Source organism: Mauremys mutica, chromosome 24 (assembly GCF_020497125.1).
Source record: "Mauremys mutica isolate MM-2020 ecotype Southern chromosome 24, ASM2049712v1, whole genome shotgun sequence".
NCBI classification, from domain to species: Eukaryota; Metazoa; Chordata; order Testudines; family Geoemydidae; genus Mauremys; species Mauremys mutica.
The window spans coordinates 6389608-6412981 of NC_059095.1; the positions used below are offsets into that span (position 1 = coordinate 6389608).

General features: G+C 52.5%; 1 protein-coding gene across 2 annotated transcripts; it reads right to left on the reverse strand.

Moving 5' to 3' along the window:
* Positions 1-1336: 1336 nt before the first annotated feature.
* On the reverse strand, positions 1337-22031 carry TLE5 (TLE family member 5, transcriptional modulator). 2 transcript variants are annotated; one of them, XM_044998808.1, is made up of 7 exons: positions 21563-22031; positions 18614-18711; positions 16201-16264; positions 13431-13475; positions 10859-10921; positions 3610-3684; positions 1337-2617 (listed from the first exon to the last, which is right to left on the reverse strand). In XM_044998808.1, exons 1-7 carry the CDS (start codon positions 21587-21589, stop codon positions 2399-2401), a joined length of 591 nt encoding a protein of 196 aa, XP_044854743.1. In that variant the 5' UTR covers positions 21590-22031; the 3' UTR covers positions 1337-2398. The 2 variants fall into 2 exon arrangements, with proteins under 2 accessions (XP_044854743.1, XP_044854742.1); XM_044998807.1 differs by having other exon boundaries at positions 1337-2620; positions 21563-22019.
* Between the last annotated feature and the right edge of the window lie 1343 nt (positions 22032-23374).

Sequence of the window (23374 nt, forward strand, 5' to 3'; positions counted from 1 at the left end):
CATTTGCACCAGCCCCTTCCAGCAGCCCAGCGCTGTAACATCCAGCCCTCAAGAAAACTCATCACAGAACCTGGTCAGGGCCAACCCTAGCATCAGCTGCTTTTCCCCAGGAAGTCGCCTGCTCCTCCCGCTTTATCTTCTTTTCGGCTTGCTCCTGCAGGAAGCTGTCGGCTTATCCCTGTGTCGGGGACATTTGTTTCACCCAAAGCACCAACAGCTGCAGCTGCCTCTCCCACAGCGTGGCGGCTCGGGGTGAACGCTGACAACGCGGTGCAGTTGCAGAACTCCGCCCGCTGCCAGCGAAAAGGCCCCTGGGCTGATGGCTTGTATGAGGCCAGATGGCGGCTGCTGTGCCCTGGTGAGTGGGAGCGCAGAGCGGGGGAGGTTTTCCTGAAGCCCGGAGAGCAGAGCGCGCCCAGCGCGGTTCCTGGCCGAACCAAGCGTGCCAGCCTGTGAAAGCAAATTCTTGCACGGCCTGTTCATCTAAGCACTGCAATCAACCCTTTGCTCGGTTTCACACGCACGGCTGGTGAGATTTAACTCCTGTGACAACCACCCAAATCAAGGGGATTCAGGCTCCCTACCCGCCTCTGAAAACCCTAACGGCACAGAGACTCTTCTCAGAGACACAAGGAAATCTCACTGCCACTGGAAGGCCAACTTCAGCTGTCGCCCTGATTTGGGGGGTCAGGAAGAGCACACGTGGCCGGGTGCAGAATTGGGGCAGGGTTTCCCAGCCTCTGAGACTCCCAGCAGAAGCCCCTCTTGAGGACAGGGTAATGGAGCAGGTGGCCTCTCTGACTCCTATGGCCGCTCACGTGACACCGAGCGCTCACAGCCTGACGCTACGTGACAGCGCTGCGGTGTGCACAGGATCGGGGCCTTCGGAGTGTTCTTCGCCCACCACTCCGAGCACCCGGCAAAGGCAGCACCGACCAGCAAATCCAGCGCTGAACAGGAGTCTGGGGTTTCGTGCCAGGTCTGCTGTTGACCTGCGAGGTGAGTCGTCTCCTCTCTCTGCGCCTTGTTTCCTCCTCCCATCCTCCCTCTCTTGTGTGTAAGTCTAAGCCCGTTGGGACAGACCCCGCCTCTCACTAGGTGCTGGGTGCTGTACATACACAGCAGGGCAGTGATCTCAGTTGTGTCAGCCATAAGATGAAGGCCCACGCGCTTTTTATAGATGGGGAAACTGAGGCACAGAACAGGGCCATTCACTGCCACACAACCAGTCAGGTACAGAACCCAGGTCCTTTGCGTCTGCCCGAGGGGGTAGAACAGAACCCTCCCTCTCCCCTGCTATCTACCACGGGCCCAGAGAGCAGCAGCGGAGTCGTGGTTTTAACCAACCTTCTTATTTCTTTATTTGAAAGGCACAGCTAGTAACATCCTCAATACAGCATTTTCAGTTCCTCTTCGTATAGGTTGAGTGATTAAACACAAAAAGCCAAACAAGATTTCTCTCTAAAGGACTATATACAAACACGAGATTCTTTTTTTTTTTAATTCCATTTTGTTTTTTGTGGTTTTTTTTTTTTAAAGAAAGACACGCTAGCGCACTGAAATAGAAACAGAGAAAGCTGCAGTATCCTTTTCCAAACGGTGAGGGACAGGGAAGCGGAGGGAGGTTCTAAGCTGGTCTGATTTCTCCCCTCCCCCCCGCTCCTCCCTTCCTCCCACCATCTTAGACAGCCAGGTCCAATGCTGAGGAGGGCCAGCGGGCGGGGGGGGGCTCCAGCTAGAAGTGGAGAAGCAGCAGGAAAAGAGACACCTGGCGCCTGAGAGCACTGGACTAGTATTGTGCTCCCAGGCCTGGTTTAACAGGGATACATGCAGGACAGCAAGGTGCAGAACTGGCACTAGTGCAGGTGGGGGTGCCGAGACGGAACAGAGCCCGAACCAGTGAGACGCACGCGAAAGCTACAGAGGTCGGGGCGTGGAGGGGCAGGGACCACGGGGATGGAGAACGGGTTTGTATCTGGGAATACGCACCGGGGCCGGGGAGAGGGGGAATGGTACCACTGGGCTCGCATGCAGTACCCGGAGTCCAGACACAGCTGGGCCCATCTGCACACCCCGGGGTCAGATCAACGGGTGACAGCAGCGCTCGGCCCGGCCCGAGGGAGCTGGGGGCTGGCGGAGAGTGGAGTTTAACAGCCCCGTGTTCGTAGCGGGGGCGTTCATTGCTGCCCCATTTCTATTCCGTTCTCAAAGGAGATGGATGCTTGGACCCCCCCCCCATACATCGTGGGCATGGGGGGGGGGGGTTGGTGCAACCACCCGGGTTGTGTGCCTGGCGGGCTGCCACCGTACAGACTACTGCAGTTCTGCGGAGCGTTGACCAGAGCGATACTGCATCTTTTACTGAACCCCTCTTCCCCCCCCCCCCCACCCCCTCACTTTAATCCGACTTCTCCCCGTCGTCATCTTGGTGGGTGTCCCCATCGTGACCGTTCTTGTCCTCCTTGGAGAGGTGAGCTTGGGAGCCCAGGGCGGACAGCGAGAGGAGCCCGGTGCCGGCGCTGACAGCCGGGAGGGAAGGGGGCTGGAGGCCCACAGGCAGTGGAGTCAGGGGGAGTGCCAGAGCCTGGAGCTGCGAGAGCTGGTGAGCTTGAAGCTGCTGCTGTAGAGAATGATGGACGGACAGACAGACAGACGAGAGAGGGTCATGTGTCATTTGGAAAGCGTGCGGCCCCCACTCCCGCTAAGGGCCCCCTCGCCCCTGGGGAAGCCGCTGCCTCTGGGTAACCCAGCTACAACAGGGCTTCATCATAGAACCTCAGGGCCGGAAGGGACCTCAGGAGGTATCCAGTCCAACCCCCTGCTCAAAGCAGGGCCAAAGTGCCATCTTGGCCAACAGCTGGGACTGAACCCGCGGCCTCCAGAACTAAAAGCAGAGGCTGCTCCAGCCGTGTAGGGCCCTGTAACTGACTCGCACCCCTCTGCCTCCTGCTTTGACCCTGTGCGGGAGCCAGGCTCCAGCCCTGTTCCTGCGCTGCGTGGATGGAGCCAAGCCAGATGCTCCCATCCCCGGTGCTCGAACCCAGCTCCGCTGCTGATGGCTGAGGCAGCTTAGAACATGGCCTGGCCCAACACAGCCCAGGTTGGTCTTTTCTCAGCCCCTGTTATTCCATGCGCTGGCCGGGCCATGCCCGCCTGATGCCACGCCTACACCCCAGCCTGGCCAGGGCAGAGCTGCAACCAGCAGGCTTCAGCGGCGGTGAAATGCGCTGCAGAGGGCACACGTGTGCGTGGGGTCTGTGTATGATTGGGTGAGCGGGGCTGGGGGGGCACGGGAGGCGTGCTGCTGGCAACACGGGTGTGCAAAGACCCTGCGCTGGTTCGGGCGGGGAGGGGGGCAAAGGCCAGGGAGACGGAGCTCAGAGCCCCACCAGTCCCCCTGTAGAAGAGCTAACACCTTCTCCACTCTGGCCACACCCTGCGGCATGCCAGGGCCTGTCGGCTTTAAAGAATTCAGGCGGCGTCACTTGGTTCCTGCGCCGCGTTTAGCCAAAGGGATCTGAGCCTGGCGTTCACGCTCCCCCCCGCCCCTTCCCTTCCCCACGCTGCTCCCCTCCTCCCCACAGCCGCTCCTAACCGCGCATCACGTACACGGATGATGGAATTCAGCTCTGGGGCGGTCACTTGCTTGGCTCGTTCAATGGCTCCCAGGACCTGCTGTTGGTGCTGGGGAGGGAGAAGAGGGGAAAAACAAGACACCCTTTGAGTCATTTAAAATCACTGGGGGTTACTCGGGTCCAGCCCTGGCCAGTGAGCCCTAGGTTCCCCCAGCAGGTTGCACTGCCAGGCAGGTTAAACTCATCCCGACCTGGGTTAATCCCTGTCCTCAGAGAGGCTCAGGTGAGGAGGGAGATTGTAGAAGGGCCTGATCCTGCAATGCTCCCTGTGTACGAACGGCAGGAGAGACGCTCCCCCGAGCGTGCGCTGCAGGATGCGTCCCCACACACCGACACCGCTGGGGGTAGCAAGCCGAGAGATTCTGCTTGCAGGAGCCGAGCTTCTTTCCTACCGGACGCCCCTGCTCCTCTCTGGGTTTACTTGTAGCTGCACATGTGAACTCCGAACCAGGGCAAGGCACCCGCTCGCCAGCCCTGGCGCCGTACGGCCTTCACGGGGAGGGATAGCTCAGTGGTTTGAGCACGGAGCTGCTAAACCCAGGGTTGTGAGTTCAATCCTTGAGGGGGCCACCTAGGGATCCGGGGCAAAAATCAGTGCTTGGTCCTGCTAGTGAAGGCAGGGGGCTGGACTCACTGACCTTTCAGGGTCCCTTCCAGTTCTAGGAGATAGGCACATCTCCAACTATTACCTACAGAACACACAGCACTGGCAGGGCACGATTCCCCTCTTCTGCCCCACCTGGATGACCCAGACCCCAGGACTCTGCCTGGCTGCCAGCGAGCAGCCCTCCGCTGTGTGACACCCCTCCCCGCCCGCAGCACCAGACGAACTGCCCAGGGGAGGTGCACAGCAGGAGAGTGGGCAAACCAGAGACAAGGGGGGGCACTAACTGGCACCTCAACGGCTGGAGAGCAGAGAGCAGGCGAGCCTCCAGCCCTAGACGTAACAGTCCCTCCAGATCAAGGGGGAGAGACTGGCAAAGGCGGGAGCAGTAGAGGGGCAAAGGGAGGCCACTGCCCGTGCCGCACGGATGGCAGGCGGCTGTCGGGTTATCACAACATTCCCGCGAGGCCTCAGGGAGGGAAGTTGCCGATCAGTGGGCCGCCTTCCCCTCCCCCACCCTGAAACAGCTCCCCTCCCCCTCCCCAATCACTTCAGCTGCATTTCCAAGGAACGCAGGCACCATTCTGCAAGACTTTCCACCCCTACCCCCGCCAGCCCATCTCAACACAAACAGATCCAGCAGCCACAGACCAAACCCGGGTCTGTTGTCCAGCCCCCTACAGACCCCAGAGAAAGAGGGGCCCGTTAAATGGCATAAGCACAACACAAAGAGTTAAAAGCCAGAGGATCACCCACATGCTACGGAAAGGGAATCCAAGGGCAAAATGCTGCCACAGCACCCGGGGCCCAGGCTTGTACTGGGTCAGGAAGCTGCAAATGTCCTGCTTCCTGGTGAGAGAGTTCCAGGTTCTCCGCTCCAGTACCGATGCCGTCCCTGGCGGGAACGGAGGAGCGGGAAGCTTCCCCAAGCCTGAACGCTTTAGCACTGGCTTCCCCTACAGAGCTACACACCCAGTCGTTCTTATGGCTATTATTCACACTATGGGAGCACCTACGCATCCCAGCTCAAACCAGGGCCCTAGGGAGATAGGTGTGAGAGAATCTCTGTCCCTAGAAGCTCACGAGCTGAACAGGCAGGTGTTATCCCCTCTTCACCGCTGGGGAACAGAGGCACCCAGAGGGAAGGCCCAAGAAGTCTGTAGCAGAGACAGGAACTGAGCCATGAGCTCCTGGATCCCAGTCCAGGGCCTTCACCGCAGGGCATTCCTCTCCATAACACAGCCACGAGCCCACACTTTCCCAACCGAGTTCTGCCTAGGCCAACGAACGGACTCCTGGGTTATGTTTCACAGCCAATGCAGAGCACCCACTCAAAGGCCCATGTATTGTTTCAGGCCTGTTACTACTTGGGGGAACATCTTCTGACTAGCATAGTTAGGGGCATGGGGCTCTCCACTCCCTCACCTTCCCACCACACATGGTGACAGAGGTTGCCTCGGACTACTCATAAAAATGGCCATATTGAGTCAGATCAATGGTCCATCAAGCCCAGTAGCGTCTCTTCTGACAGAGGCCGGTGCCAGGTGCCTCAGAGGGAACTAACAGGATAGATCAATTATCGAGTGACCCATCCCATCATCCAGTCCCAGCTTCTGGCAGTTGGGAGGTTTAGGGACACCCAAATCATGGAGTTGTGTCCATGACCATCTCGGCGTTGATGGACCCATCCTCCATGAACTCATCTAGCTCCTTTTTGAACCCGGTTATTCTTTTGACCTTCACAACATCCCCTGGCAATGAGTTCCACAGGTTGACCCTGCGTTGTGTGAAGCAGTACCTTCCTTATGTTTGTTTTAAACCTGCTGCCTAGTCATTTCATTGGGTGACCCCTGGTTCTAGTGTTATGTGAAGGGGTAAACAACACTTCCCCATTCACGATTTTATAGACCTCTATTTTATCCCTTCTTAGTTGTCTCCACTGCCCCGACCTCAAACTCCCCTACCAGCACGTGGCTTGGTAGGGTAGATCGATTTAAACCAAAACAATTTAAAAATCATCAATTTTAATCATGATTTAGATCAGCAAGCAGCACCCTTGATTACAATAATCCATTTTAATCTTGTTTTGCATCTGTACTTTCAAGTTATTTTCCTAAAGAAAGTGGATTCTTATTGGCTGGTAACAAGTTGATTTGCAACTAAACATAGCCTAAATTAGGTGCTTCTTTTTGCCACCCAGGATGATATACTGTATCTATTCACCTTTATTTAAGCAATTCTATTATGTTAGAAGATGGTGAATGACTCATTTCTTATTTACTAGATGATTAATTTTTTAACTGTGGTGTGTCAAGCTCTTCCACTTGGGTGGAAATACAAAATTTAAAAAGTACAAAAACATTTTAAAAATTATTAGTTAAATAAAAATACATTAAATGGGCAGGATATGTGAGAAAAAATTACGTTTAATCAAACCATGTTTTGCATTTAAAACTAACGGATTTATTAAACAAATGAAGTATTACCTGTAGTTAGTGAACTGAACTGATTGTTTCTGGTCACCATGTCATTCAAGATATTAGAACTAGCAGATCTCATCCTTTCAGACCTCATTTTTATACACAGATTGGAAAATGATGAAGGGGGAATATGCTAGAGGTCTATAACATTATGAATGGTGTGGAGAAAGGATAAATAACACTTTACTTTCACACAACAAGAGCCAGGGGCAACCAATGAAATTAATTAGGCAGCAGACTTAAAATTAAGATAAGGAAGTATTTCTTCACACAACACAGTCAACCTATGGAACTCATTGCCAGGGGATGCTGTGAAGGCCAAAAGAATAACTGGGCTCAAAAAGGAACTAGATAAGTTCCTGGAGGACAGATCTATCAATGGCTATTAGCCAAGATGGTCGGGGATGTAACACCATGTTCTGGGTGTCCTTAAACCTCTGATTGCCAGACGACGGGGGGATGGATCACTTGGTAATTTCCCTATTCTGTTCATTCCCTCTAAAACATCTGGCACTGGCCACTGTCAGAAGACAGGACCCTGGGCTTATGGACCTTTGGTCTGACAGCCTGGGACCATTCTTCTGTTCTCAACAAACATTCCTGCTTTTTCCAATTCCCAATTGCAATTCTCAATTTTGAACCAGCTAGTCACCGAACTGAATAAGTTGAATAAACTAAAACGAAGCCAATGCTCCCCCCGAGCCTGCAGAAGATGCTACAGCAGTGAAAAGCTGAGTTAGCACTTCAACAAACCCTGGTTAAAGGTACTTCGCTGGTGCCTGTTACCAGTTCAGTGGTTTGACTTTAAGACTTCAGGTGCAAATATGTACTGCTTAATACGATTTAAATTATTTTAACAAGACTAGAGTAAATGTAGGCCTTAAATTTGACATTGTGACAAAAGTGTTAATTTATTTAAATTAATTTAAATTAAATTTTGAATAAACTGTATTGAAATAAAAAAAATTGTTTTTTTTTATTAAAGAAATGATGGATTTTTATCCATCCTGGATCCCCAGTACAGCTGGACTCTACCACCTGGAGGCCCCATGCACCCCCCCCCCAAATCCCATTTCCAATGCAAGAAAGCACCACGGAAGAGGGGTCAGAATTTGCTCCAACTGGACACAGGTCCCTGTGCAACACCAGGGCGAGTTTTACCCTTTACTTGGACCATGCAGCAGACTCCAGGCTTAGAGGCCTCAGAGCCCCCATGAAAAGCAGCAAGGAAGAAATACTGGTTAGTTTAAGCACCTCAATATTTTCTCCAGAGATCAAACGCTCTCTGCCCTAGAACGTGACCCGGGCACAAATTCTGAGTGACAGGCGGCTTAGAGAGCCATTGGGAGGGCCGGCCCCAATGCTAACAGGAACAGCGACCGCTCTATTCAGAAAAGGTACTATTGTAATTGGTCCATGGAGGAGGCAAGAGGAAGAAAAACAACTCCAAATATAATCTCCAGCCAGTAGATTCTTCTCAAGCTTGGCACAGCGCCAGGGGGAGAGCCCTGCCATCAGACAGAGAACGTGTCACTGGGCCTAAGTTACTAGAGAGCTCTGATCTGAAAGTTCCTTAAATTCTCCCCCAGAGGAGAACAAAGTAACCCCCCCTCGGACCACCCCAATGGCTAATTCCGACCACAATTCCATTCGTCGGTGCATCCGAGGAAGTGGGTATTCACCCACGAAAGCTTATGCTGTTAGTCTATAAGGTGCCACAGGACTCTTTGCCGCTGTTACAGATCCAGACTAACACGGCTGCCCCTCTGAGATTTGACACAATTCCATTGCGTGTCGCATCATTTTATGAGACTTGTATTGCAAAGGAAAACACTCCAAGACTGCTAAGTCAGAATCAAATTGAGGTGCCAGATTCTCTCCCAATGCCCTCCTCCCTCTCCGATTAATGTCTCTCTCTCTTTTTTTTTTTTTTTTTTTTAAAGATAGCAAGTATATTAATTAATGAAGCAAAGGAGCTAAAATATTAAGGAACAGCCACATGGAGGGGTTTTTTTTAAAATGCACACTCCATCCTCCTAATTAGCTGCCAGCGTGCCTCAACCATAGTTCACAGAAACAGCAATCATGGGAAATGCACTGAGAGAGAACAGAGACCATCTTTGTCTGTGGCTGCTGCACAAAGGACAGGTATTTTAGCCTTAACATGTAGGAAGGCAGAGAACACTCAAGTGCTATTTTAAATGTTTCAGGCCAGAGTTTCAGAAGGGTCAGCTCTAGGGCTGTCGATGAATCGCAGTTCACTCACGCAATTAACTTTAAAAAATTAACCGCGATTAATCGCTGTTTTAACCGCACTGTTAAACAATAGAATACCAATTGAAATTTATTACATATTCTGGATGTTTTTCTACATTTTCATATATTGTATTTTGTGTTGTAATTGAAATCAAAGTGTATATTATTTTTTATTACAAATATTTACACTGTAAAAATGATAAAAAAAAATACTATTTTTCAATTCACCTCATACAAGCACTGTAGTACAATCTGTCCTGAAAGCACAACTTACAAATGTAGATATTTTTTGTTACATAAGTGCATTCAAAAACAAAACACTGTAAAACTTCAGAGCCTACAAGTCCACTCAGTCCTACCTCTTGTTCAGCCAATCGCTCAGACAAACAAGTTTGTTTACATTTACAGGAGATGCTGCTGCCCTCTTCTTATTTACAATGTCACCAGAAAGTGAGAACAGGCTTTCACACGGCACTTTTGTTGCTGGTTTTGCAAGGTATTTACGTGCCAGATATGCTAAACATTCATATGCCCCTTCATGCTTTGGCCACCATTCCAGAAGACTTGCTTCCATGCTGATGACACTTGTTAAAAAAATAACGTGTTAATTATATTTGTGACTAAACTCCTTGGGGGAGAACTGTATGTCCCCTGCTCTGTTTTACCCGCATTCTGCCATATATTTCATGTTATAGCAGTCTCAGATGATGACCCAGCACAAGTTCATTTTAAGAACACTTCCACTGCAGATTTGACAAAACGCAAAGAAGGTACCAATGTGAGATTTCTAAAGAGAGATACAGCAGTCTACCCAAAGTTTAAGAATCTGAAGTACCTTCCAAAAATCTGAGAGGGACGAGCTGTGGCGCATGCTTTCAGAAGTCTTAAAAGAGCAACACTCCAATGTGGAAACTACAGAATCCGAACCACCAAAAAAGAAAATCAACCTTCTGCTGGTGGCATCTGAATCAGATAATGAAAATAAACATGCGTCGGTCCGCACTGCTTTGGATTGTTATCAAGCAGAACCTGTCATCGACATGGACGCATGTCCCCTGGCATGGTAGTTGAAGCATGAAGGGACATATGAATCTTTAGCGCATCTGGCATGTAAATATCTTGTGACGCCAGCTACAACAGTGCCATGCAAACGCCTATTCTCACTTTCAGGTGACATTGTAAACAAGCAGGCAGCATTATCTCCTGCAATGTAAACAAACTTGTTTGTCTGAGTGATTGGCTGAACAAGAAGTACGACTGAGTGGACTTGCAGGCTCTAAAATGTTACATTGTTTTATTTTTGAATGCAGTTTGTTTGTACATAGTTATACATTTGTAAGTTCAATTTTCATGATAAAGTGATTGCACTACAGTATCTGTATTAGAGGAATTGAAAAATACTATTTATTTTGGGTTTTTTACAGTGCAAATACTTAAAATCAAAAATAAATATCCAGTGAGCACTGTACACTTTGTATTCTGTGTTGTAATTGAAATCAATACATTTGAAAATGTAGAAAACATCCAAAAATATTTAAATAAATGGTATTCGATTATTGTTTAATTGCGCGATTACTCTTTTTTAACCGCTTGACGGCCCTAGTCAGCTCCCATAGAGGCATTAAAGCAAGTGTCACATCTCCCAGATTTGGTGCAGAGCTCTTTGGAAACAACCTGGGCCTGATCAGGAGGGCTGAGTGCTTGAAAATACCTGACCCCACCTGCCCGATTCTGTGGGTGGCCCTAAACTGCCCACTGAACTCAAGAAGGATCTGAAGGCACTTGGCAACTGGCAGGATCGGGCTCTTTTAAGTGATGGTTTTAAAGCCTCCCACCGCTCACGATTCAGTGTAAAAAGGGATGGGGAGTGGGGAAAAGGTTACCTCTTGAGACAGGTAGGGCAAGACTTGAGCGCAAATCCCATTTAACCGCTTGACAATTTCAGCCTGAAATTAAAAAAAAAAAAAAGTCAGATGAGACTGGCACATTCCCTGCAGATTATCTGCCCTGATCAATTATCCATCCACCTGAGCATCTCCCCCCCACATACCTCCCTGACTCCTAGCAGAAGCCACCCAGACTCATTTAGAAGAAAAAAAAAAAATCCGCTCCAGACCCTTGCAAAAATAAATCCTGCTGATCACACCGAGTGAGTTTTCAATATTCTCCCTTCCCTCTCAGGGACTCAAATATGCATTTAATAAAGAAACCAGGGGCCTATAGGAAGGAAATTTATTAGAAACCAGGCTGGGAAGTCCTGAATTATGTACGACGCTCAGATCTAGACAGACATTTGTTTCACTGCTGCTCTCGCTTCCAAGCGGGAGAGGCCGTGATGAAATTAGTTGTAGATCTCCTTGGAATCATCTCACAACCTCCTCCCCCCCCCCCCGCCTTTATTTATTTTTTTTTAATTCTATAAATCTTGAGAGTTTGCACCAGGAACGGTAGCAAGTGGGAGACTTGGTTAATAACAACCAATAGGCCCAGGGAGAGACAAAGGCCGATTCTTAATAAGAAGGGCAAAAGAAAAATAAAACTATAGCAGAGATCAGATAAAATAAGTGTCAGCTGGTTCCCATGGGGTTTACTGAAGAGCCTCTAAATGTTTTTTTAACGCTCTTCTCCTGCGAAATGAGCGAAGCTGTTCATAAAAAAAAAATTTAAAAATAAAGGCTGGATTCCAACTGAAAGGAGAGGAATACGGGGCCAGGTCGATGATGCAGACAGGCACCTACTGGGCTTTACAGAAGCCATGAAGCAGGCTGGGGACCGAACGTGGAAGCCTAGAGAGGATTCGGAGAAGAGCCGGGAGGGAGATTAAAGGATTGGGAAACATGCCTGGTAGCGACAGACTCGAGGAACTTATCAAAGAGAAGGTTAAGGGGTGATCTGATCACAGCCGAAGCACTTGCACGGGAAAGAGACGTTTGATCAAGATCGAGGGCTCTTCACACTCGCAGACAGAGGTCTGACAAGGGCCAATGGCTGGAAGTTGAAGCTAGACAAATTCAGACTAGAAACAAGGTGCAGACAGAACCCAGTTTTCGGTTTTATTTAAATAGCTGTGGAATGAGGGAATCCATGTGTTAAAATAGAGACCTATATTGTCCAACAGGATTGGTGATTTTTTGAGTGTCCAACGTGACACAACAGAAGGAGCTGGGTATTTCCTTAGGGGGTGGGGGCTCATTGCTTTTTGAAAATCAGGCCTCCAGAAAGCAGTGAAAACCGCTGCAGTATTCAAACTGTGCCTCATGTCCCCCACTTGGGCCTGCCAAATTCTGCGGCACCTTCCCTTTAACTAGAAACATGTAGTTTGGATTGGTGCTGGGGCACAGGTCAGCAGCAGGGGTCAGAAGTTACCCAGAGGCCCACAGAAGAGACCTAATTTTACCATCCCCCACCCCAAAGAGAGATTTAAGAGGTGCATAAAATCCGCAACCTCCTCGATTCTCCCCATCAAAGAGACTCCCTGGCCGCCAGCACCTCGCCCGTCCCTGCGGCTGCCGTACGACAGCGGACCACAAGAATTTTCTACGGCCCGGGAACAGTGAAACAAAACACCATACAGCACAAGCCCTCGTGAATCACAGGCTAATTGTTTTCAAAGAATCTTTACAAGATTCTTCCTGCTTCCCCAGCCTTTTCAGCGGAACATGTGACAGGGAGGAAGCAGCAGCTGCTAGGGAGATCAGCAAGTCCAAACAAGATTTCAGGGGGGTTATGAACCAGGCACAGCTCTGTGTCGTACTGAGCATTCCAACAGCACTCCAGAGGGGAGGCCGCTCAGCCTGGCATCACGCCCTGCAGGGCCCCTACCTTTGATCTTTGCCTGTCTATGGGCCGCTGTGCCTCCCCAATCCCACGGAGATGCCCACCTCATTCTGGTCCCCCACCTCCTGCACTGGAGCCTAACATCTGCGAGGAGATGCAGCGCGCTGAGCGTCCCTCCCGCCTCCCCTCTCCAACTAGACTCTAACCTGCAATCCATGGGCATCTACCAGGGCCGCCAAGAGCGGGTTCGGGCCCCAGTGAAAAATTTTTTCAGGCCCCCCAGCAAGGGCGGACTGGCTAAACAGGGCTGATGAGGCCAGCGAAGCAGGGGCCTGGACCCCCTTCCGGACCACCGGGCCCCAGTAATTTGTACCGGCTTCCCCCACTCTCATCGACCCTGTCTGCCATGAACAGCAAGCAACAAGGCAGGCGTGCATCCGTGCAGGGGAGCAGAAGGAAATGAATCCACCACGAAATCAGCTCAAATCTTACAGACTAGAGAAGCTTCATGGCTTTTTGATGACTCCCACAATGAAATTAAGCCAGCAGAGGTGGGGTGGGGCGGGGCAGGTCAGAGAGGTTTGGCGAAGAAACTAACTAACTTCTTAGAAAGTCCAACCTCCTCCCACCCCGTCCTAGCAGCTGCGGAAAGCGCCCAGAGAGAGAAGCTTGTCTCACCTGTTTGTGCATTTCGATATTGAGCCCGTAGGACATCTCGTAATACTGCAGGGGGAGAGGAGAGAGAAACAGCAACAACTCAGATTCCACACGCAACCAGCGTCACAAACTATCAAAGCTTTTATATGGAGCAGAGCAGCACTTTGTCAAGTCACTGAACGGTAGTGTCAGAGGAAGCTGCAAGAAACCCTGCAGGAAGCAGTTCCAGGAGAACTGGTCAGGAGGGGATGTTATTTCCCCATTAGAGGCTGGCTTACGCCCCGGAGCATGAGGGTTTCACATCCCTTTCTGCACTCCTGGGATGAAATCCTGGTTCCACTGGAAAAAGCTTCCATCTATTTCAATGAGGCCAGCGCTGCCTCTCTGGGGTGTCCTCGTGTTCACTGAGCAGCACTGTTCGGATCCCCTCATCGCTTCGTTCTGATTAACGTCAATGTTCACGGGTGAGGATTTTTTTCTCTCCGTTTTTAAAGCCGACCAGGGAACGGGGGCCCTCCCTAATTGCGATTCGAAGTGTCACGGCCGCAGCAGCCAACGAATTCAGAAATAAAACCCTTCTGTTAGCTAGGCTGCTGGCTCCAATGGACCGAGGGCAAACAGCTGACTACAGGGGCCACGTGGGATTAAATGTAATGATTTACTTAGATGGTCAGCTTTTTGGGGGGCAGGGACTGGTTTTTTGTTCACCTGGCACAAGGGGGGTTCTGGTCCCAGATTGGGGCTCCCAAGCACAACCCATAAATGGCGGGAATTCTCTCCCTCCCAGCCCCACCAATTGGCAGAAGGTGAGAATTGCTGGTACTCACCGGCTCCTGAAAAGAATCTCATCCTTCCACATTGTCCCAAGCCCCCCTCCTCCACCACCTCTGGGGCTGGCATAGGAAACCAAAACTTCCCCATCCCTGTCCAAAAAACCAGCTCTCGACACCCTCACCTCTCCGCACCAGAAATAACAATTTAAAAGAAGACACTAGCTCCCCCAAAAATGCTTCCTTCTATTTCTTGTCATTGCTGCTCACCTGTACAGCTATGGCTCACGTCAAAGAGCTAAATTTCAATCAATGGATATTTTTCTATCAGCCACCTCCCCAATTCCGGTAACAACCCAGGCCTTGGATTGAGGCGGGGGGGATGTACACGGGGTGGGATGGGACTTTTAAATCTGTAACTCCTCCCAGAAGAAATTCTGCATTCAGTCCTGCCTCTCGTCTCTCCATTCCAGGGCAGGTGCAGCAGCTGTCTGCCTGGCTCGGGTTCATCTTTATGGACAGCACTGCGGGCCTCCCATTAACTCCTTGAGACAAGCATGTCGGCCCAAGCCTCGTCACCAGCTGCAGACTCTGCACTTCCTGCCCTGCCCCACCCGACCTGTGGCCAGGAGTCAAAGGTGCATGTTTAATAATACACTAGGGCAAATCCCCATCCAAAGATGGCACTACCGAGGGCTGAGTTTTGACCACGTCTGGGAGAAGAACAGCAGAATAGTGTTTCCCATACGAATTAAAATGGCAACGTTTCCTGCCTGAATCTCTGCTGTCCTTGCACCTTCACTCCAGCACCCACCGCTCCGACGAGGCAGCGCTTCACACCCACTCAGCGTTGGCCTGGATGACTGTACAAGGCAACGAAGGAACAAGCCGGGGGTCTAACTGACGCCCAGCAGCTGCGCTACAAGTCAGCGGTGTCTGGCGTTTGCATGACAAAACCCTGTTCTACAGCAGTTCCAAGCGTTGCTATTTTCCAATACACCGAGCTGAGGATAACACTGTCTCGCCCCTGCCTTCCAGCCAAGGAGCTCACAGCCCTTCACCACCACTAGCAAGTCAAAGCCGTTACTTCCTATCAGCTTGGGTTGGGTAAGTGCCATCCCATTTTACTGACACACTGAGAGGGCCGTAGCAGAGCCAGGAATCAAACCCTTGGATCTCGATGCCCAGGTCTGAGCTGGAACTGCTCGTCTCTGCTTCCTCCCAGCTGCTTGTCACCTGGGGTTTTTCCAGCCCGCCTGTGATTTCACTCCACTTCCATCTTCCTTAGCACATAACACCTCTGCTTCTCCACGGGCCGGCTGTCACCAAGTCCTTCTGCCTGTCGCTTAGAGAACAAGGACATCCCTTTCCCAGGACTGGCAGCTCCCCGCCATGTCTGATGATGCCCCTGCCAACACTGAGGGATCTTGGGGCAGGTCTCCCACAAAATACCTCTGGGTCGGTTTTTAATGACCCTCCTCGCTGTGGCATCCGAGTGCCTGGAGACCACGTTCGGCTCCCTGCTGGAAAACAGCCCACGACACGTGCGTTTCCCTTACTCTGTTGTCTTGTCTATTTCGTTCGTAAGCTCTCTGGGACAGGCACTGCCTGTACAGCGCCCGGCACAACACGTCCTACTCTCCGCTGGCCCCACAATAATCCAACATGAGTATTTCCTTACAAATCCTGCCTTCTAACTTCGCCTCGATTTGGGGCCCATCAAGTCTGTAACCCTAGTTTAGTGGTTCTCAACCCAGTCCTATAACACATCTGCCCTAAATCTCCCTTCCCACCTCGCCAGGGACCCCACCCTCACATGGCAACACCACAGAGGCAGGAAGGTTGTGACATCTGCTGGTCACCCACCGTGTTCCAGTTACTGTGACTGGGGCAAGGGGAGGGGAGTCGTGTACTGGGTAGATATGAGGGCTAGCGTTCTGTTTAACCGCGTCCTCCCACACCCCACGGGGCACGCCCCTCGCCTCCGCCCCACGCCCTCTGCTACTGGAGCAGAGCCTTACCATGACATAGTGACGTTGCATCTCTGATTTCTCGCTGGCCAGCTTGTCACATTCCAACTTCAAGCTGAAAGAGCGAAAACAGACAGAGGCTCAGAGCGCTTGGCTAGAGATCACAATGGCTTTTGGGGCGCTACGACTCTCAGCTCATGAACAGTTGTTTCCTGGAGGTTTGCACAGCACCTAACACCGGGAGGCCCCCAAACACGACAGCAATCGAGCGGCTATAAAGATGACTGTAAGCTCTTTGGGATACCGACTGTCTTTGTGTTGTGCCTTTGTAGGGCGCCGAGCACACGGGGGTCCTGAGCCATCACTGGGGCTACCACAATACAGATAATTAAGGAGATACTCGACCGGCGTTAGATGGCCCAGTGACGAGAAGGGCTTACACCGGGTTACCCATTAGTCAAGCCTTTATTTTTCAGCAGAAACAGAGAACACTGGAAGGAAGGCGAGTTCTCCAGCTGGTCCTTGGGTCCGCTCCCGCAGCCCTTACTTAGGTGAGCCAAGTCACAGGTGGCAGGAGGGACTGAAGCATGGACCGGTTTCCAGATCCTGTCAGGAATTATCACATGGGCGGTCGGGACAGTATTACACATACTCTCCTGAAAGCGTCTGGGTGCATTATGGGAAAGTAACAGTTACCTGCCTAGTTAATGCAGGCACTCCAAAAACAAAGCCAAACCTGCGTCTTCTATTATTGAAGGTATTTAAATGGAATAAAGCAGGCGATTTCCACTGCTAGAATTTCAGCAAGCGTGTGCCATGGTTTTATATTTCAAACAAGGAACAGCTTTATCTTCACCTTTCCAGAACCTGTTTCTTTTCCAGCAGATTAGATCTCGCCAATGTCTCCCACTGAAAGACCTACAGTCTAATGCAGCTGTATTTCTGGCACTTGCATACACCATATATGGCCCTGCTAAAGGCAGAGGTGTTCTGGGAAATCAGCCATTTCTGAATAGCGACGTCTGACCACCACAGACTTCTGTTGTGATGCTCTTGGCACGAACCCGCACGCCTATTGTCCAGCAGAAGCCCGACTGGGATGCAAGGCACGTGAGAAAGTCATGGCAGTGCTAAATGAACAAGCTAACAGCCACGAAAAGTCACAGCCATAAGGGCGCAAAATGGGCAGATCCCGCTAATTAAAGAGGATACCATCAGGCTGATTTAGGCCCCACATTTTAGGTGTTGTTATAATAAAAGCCAAATCTTCAGATCGCTAGAAACATTTCTTTGAAAAATTTATAATTCTTAGATTTAAACATTCCCCTGCAGCGTTGGCAACTGAAACATTGCCACCACGCAATGTGCAGGGGTAGGCACACCAGCTGATTTTCAGTGGCCCAGGTCCTGGCCACCAGTCTGGGGGGGCTCTGTATTTTAATTTAATTTTAAATGAAGCTTCATAAACATTTTTAAAACCTTATTTACTTTACCTACAACAATAGTTTAGTTCTATATTATAGACTTATTGAAAGAGGCCTTCTAAAAATGTTAAGATGTCTGACTGGCACGCGAAACCTTAAATCAGAGTGAATAAATGAAGACTTGGCACCCACTTCTGAGAGGCTGCCGACTCCTAGGCTAGTGCATGGGAACCAGAACGCAAAACTGACTAGCAACTCCCAACCAGAGTGCAACCGGCTAGTCCACCATCGTCGTCATAGCCGAGCAAAAGACAAACCAACATCACTGCTGCTCAAGGGAAAAATGTAAAGCATTCAGCTTTAATTAGCTACAGGGTTATAACACTGCATGATTTCCCCGCCCCCCCCCCCCCCACACACACACAACTTCGGTGCCATTTTAGCCATGGCCCATCCTTGCTCTAATGCGCTCAATTACATTTCAAGACTGGCCACTGGGAAGGAAGTCCTCTTCCAAAGCACATTGCTAGGGTCTCTTTCTCCTTCCTCTGGGATCGCCTGTTAGGATCAGTTCTATTTCCCTGGCAACAGTAGTGGTATACAGGGGGGAAGGCTGCAAGAAACTGCTCTGGTTCTTCCAACCGTCTATCACCACATAGCTATCCAGCAAATCAGCTCTGAACAACCCTTCCCCTCCTGTGGAGCCCTTTTTTTTTTAATTTTAAAGCTTCACACCAGAAGAGAACAAGTGACAGGCCCTTGGGACCCACCTGTGAAAGCATCATTTATCACCGCCATCTCTGGCGAGCTATCGAGAGCGTCACAGTGACAACACGCAGCATATTAGGAGAGCATCCGTTACGGCTCGCTGGGAGGAGGGGCGTCACCGAGACAACACGCACTTTGGCCTGGGCATTGAAAACCATCCCCGCTGGCTCCCAGCGGCCCTTCGGCATCGAGAGCCGGACAGGGCGCGGAGGAGAGGGAGAGCACCGGGCCGCCCACCAAGCTGCGGCTAGCCACAGGGCACTCTGGCTCACCTGTGATACTGAGCCTGCAGGAGCTGGAATTCGTCCTTAATCCGGTCGCAGGAATCGGAGGTTGTGAACTTCAGCTGCTGCGGCAGGTGAGATGAGCCCTTTAACGACACAGAACAGAGCGCCTGGCAATGTGGCAGGAGGGAAAGCAATGCCCCGACGAGCCCTTCCCCTCCAGCACAGCTGCCCCCATGCCCCATGGATGAGGGTCAGCCCTGGGCAGTCACCCCCTGCTTCCAGGCCCCTAGCAATGACTGCAATAACAGCCCCCTTCCTTAGCACTTTTGCTCCAAGGAGCTGGAATTAAGAGATGGGGAACACAGGCGCAGAAAGGTGACATGACTTGCATTAGGTCACGTAGCCCTGGCACTGACCTGCTGTCTACGGCACTTAGCAAAGGGCCAGATATCTGACCGCCTCCCAATCTTTAACGCGTTCATCCTCGCTGTGAGGGAGGGCAGGGCTCTTATCTCCATTTTACAGATGGGAAACTGAGGCACACACAGGCTAAGCGATTGGCCCAAGGAACGGAACCCAGGTCTTCCCCAGTCCTAGGCAAGCATCCTAACCACTGAGCCCCCCTTTCACCGAGCTGATCACTGCTCCCAGGGCCTTCGCCACAACGCCTCCTTTAATACCAGAAACCTGGGCGCCTCTTCAACCAGGAAACGCCCTACTTGAGAAATCCGACACCGAATTTTATAAGGAGAATTGACCGGGGCAGAGGTGGGTTTACAACATCCTCCTCCCACAACCCCGATCTTCCAGCCTAGTTTTTTTTTTTTTTTTTTTTAAGGCAACATAAGAACAGCCGTACTGGGTCAGACCAAAGGTCCATCCAGTCCAATATCCTGTCTACCGACAGTGGCCAATGCCAGGTGTCCCAGAGGGAGTGAACCTAACAGGCAATGATCAAGTGATCTCTCTCCTGCCATCCATCTCCACCCTCTGACAAACAGAGGCTAGGGACACCATTCCTACCCATCCTGGTTAATAGCCATTAATGGACTTAACCTCCATGAATTTATCTAGTTCTCTTTTAAACCCTGTTATAGTCCTAGCCTTCACAGCCTCCTCAGGCAAGGAGTTCCACAGGTTGACTGTGCACTGTGTGAAGAAGGACTTCCTTTTATTTGTTTTAAACCTGCTGCCTATTAATTTCATTTGGTGGCCTCTAGTCCTTATATTATGGGAACAAGTAAATAACTTTTCCTTATTCACTTTCTCCACGCCCCTCATGATTTTATATACCTCTATCATATCCCTCCTTAGTCTCCTCTTTTCCAAGCTGAAAATCCTCGCCTCTTTAATCTCCCCTCATATAGGACTCATTCCAAACCCCTAATCATTTTAGTTGCCCTTCTTTGAACCTTTTCTAATGCCAGGATATCTTTTTTGAGATGAGGAGACCACATCTGTACGCAGTATTCAAGATGTGGGCGTACCATGGATTTATATAAGGGCAATAAGATATTCTCCATCTTATTCTCTATCCCCTTTTTAATGATTCCTAACATCCTGTTTGCTTTTTTGACTGCCGCTGCACACTGCGTGGACGTCTTCAGAGAACAATCCACGATGACGCCAAGATCTTTTTCCTGATTAGATGTAGCTAAATTAGCCCCCCCGGTCATGTTGTGTGTATAGTTGGGGTTATTTTTTCCAACACTCCTATCCTACATGGCTCTAACTAGATGTGGGTATTAAAAAGTGGAGGAAGAACAAACATTTATTCTTTTCTGTCAAGATAATCATGGGCTCAAACCCCCACTGCAGAAAGGGGGGGAGGGGAAGGGAAATATTCCAATGAGCACATCCCCCACCTCAAAAAAAACAGAAGGAGCAACGCAACCAGCTTTATGGAAAGGAGCTTCTCAGGTAAATGTGCTGATTTACACATACACCTCCACACATCACACCCCCGAATACTCCCTGCACTCCTCCCACCACCCTGTCCCAGCCAGCACCCCCACATTCCAACTGGCACCCCAAGCATGCAACCCCACAGCTGACCACAGCCAGTACCCCTAGCATTCAACCCCCCAACTTGTCTCACCCAGCACCCCCATATCCCTCCCAGCTTGCCCCACCACCCCACTGCACCCCAAAATATGCCAAAACACCCCCTCCCCACAGCAACACCCCCTTTCCCTGCTGCCCAGGGCGAGGCCCCTCAAGCACAAGGAGGTACAGTAGTGGCAGCTTCTCCCAGCTGCACTTCCTGGGCCAAGGGTACCACCAGCCACCCACTTCCTCCCAGTGCCTTGCTGACCCCCCCATGCCACCCCCACCCTTTCACTTCCTAAGCCCCCTCCCTACACCCCCACCTCCCCCAGGGCCTCTCAGCCATGCGCCACCCGGCCCAGCCCCTAAGCACATACCCCCAGCACCCCCTTCACCTCCTGCTCCTATGCATACCCCAGAGCCCCCCCATGCACACACTCCTGTGCTCCAAGTCCCTCAGACATCCCCCCCACGCATTCCCCCGCCCCCCCACGCACACTCGGGTGCGCCCCCCACGCATTCCCCCGCCCCCCCACGCACACTCGGGTGCGCCCCCCACGCATTCCCCCGCCCCCCCACGCACACTCGGGTGCGCCCCCCACGCATTCCCCCGCCCCCCCACGCACACTCGGGTGCGCCCCCCACGAATTCCCCCGCCCCCCCCCACGCACACTTGAGCGCGCCCAGCCCCCCCCCCACCTCATGCATTCCCCGCCCCCCCCACGCATAGTCGGGTGCGCCCCCCCCGAATTCCCCGCCCCCCCCACTCACACGTGGGTGCACCCGCCCCCCCCGCATTCCCCGCCCCCCCCACGCACAGTCGGATGCACCCGCCCCGCATTCCCCGCCCCCCCCACTCACACTTGGGTGCACCCGCCCCCCACACGCATTCCCTGCCCCCCCCTCCGGCGCGCCCAGCCCCCCAGTGCAGCCCGCGCCCCCCCTCACCGAGTGCCGGCTTTGCGGAAACATCATGTCAGGCTCGGGCTCGGCTCCGATGCAGGCGGCTCTGGCTGCTGCTGCTGCGGCGGCTGCCTGGGCCGGGACCCGCCTGCTCCGCCCGGGCACTGGGCGACCCGCCGCCGCCTCCTTCTCCTCCTCCCGCCGCGACGCGCCTTTGTCCCCCCTCGGCGCAGCGCCCCAGCCTAGGCCGCGTCCCCCCGCCGCGCTGCGCTGCGCTGCCCCGGCCCGGGGCTGCAGTTTCACTTCGCTGCGGCGCTGGCGGCTCCTATTGTCTAATGGCGGCTGCGGGCTCCTGTCCTGCGGCTGATCAGCACCACCTGCTGCTGCTGCTGTTCCCGCTGCTGCCGCATCGCCCGCCCTGCCCGGAGCCCGGCTGTGTGTGTACGCGCCGCGCCGCTCCGGCAGCCTCCCCTGGAGCCGAGTCACTGCCGCAGCTCGCCGGGCTGCGCTGCCTCTGCCCGCCGCTCGCACGCCACAGACACCCCCTTGCGTCCGCCTCTGACGCTGCCTCCGCCGGCCCCTGCGCCCGGGGGAAGCCGGCCCTGCCTCCGCCAGCCCTTTGGGGGGTCGTTCCAGCCTCGCCTGCGCCGGGGGGAATCCGCTCCCGCCCCTCTGCCCGGCCTGGGGAGCAGCTCCTGCACCCTGGGTCGCCCCCCGATTGGATAGGGACAGTCCCAATGTTTGGGGCTTTTTTTTTGTATATGGGCTCCTCTTACCCCCACCCCCTGTCCCGGGTTTTCACGCTTGCTGTCTGGGCACCCTGTTGGGCTGTGTTCAGTGCAGCTCCCTGCTCTAATGCATATCCCCCCCCACCCTGTTTAATGCAGGCTGTAATTTACCCCAGGCCCTGGGCCCCACAGGGGCCCTGTGATCCCTGGCCCGGCGGCGGTCTGGGTCTTTGGCGGCATTTCGGCGACAGGGGGGCCCTTCAGTTGCTCCAGGTCCTTGGCAGCATTTTGGCGGTGGGGGGTCCTGTCGCTCCGGGTCTTCGGCGGCATTTTGGCGGTGGGGGGCCCTTCCGTCGCTCCGGGTCTTCGGCGGCATTTTGGCGGTGGGGGACCCTTCATTGCTGCCGAAGACGCAGAGCGACGGAAGGGCCCCCCACCGCAGCCGAAATGCCGCGGAAGACCCGGACCGCCGCCGGGTGAGTACAAGCGCCGCAGCTCCCCCGCTGTGCCCCAGGCCCCCTGAATCCTCTGGGCGGCCCTGAGCTGTAAGATCCTTGGGGCAGGGCCCCTCTTTCTGTTCCTTGCCTGGCTGCAGCCCAACACGATGGGGCTTGGGCCTCTGGGCCCTACTGAAATACAAATCAATCACCATCATCATCCTCGCCGTCACTAGACTGTGTTTTCTTCACACGCCGGGTCTTTTCTCCTGCGCTGTGCTGAATGCAACTCCCCTTTAAAATGTCTCTTTCCCTGCTCTGCAATGTGGGAGCTGGAGAAGTTACCTGAGAGTCCCCAAAGCCACTGACCCTTTCCTGGCAGTTAATTGAATTGGGTTTCTTCACCCTGAACACAGCCAATGAAACCCAGCCATGCAGCAGGCCTTGGACATTACAGTCTCACCCCCTCGGCTAGTACAATCTCTGGTATGGAGTGATGAAGGAAGTGCCACAGGATCTTTCATTTCCACCGTTTAATACCATGCCTGCGACTGGATGGCCCCTCTAGCAGTGCGGGATTCCCTGAACTGCAGCGTCAGCATTGGGTAGGCGCCCACACTGCTGCGGGACTTGGCCTATGGACGGAAGGGCCATATCAGCTGAGCTATTGTAACATGTTGTCTGCAGGGGCC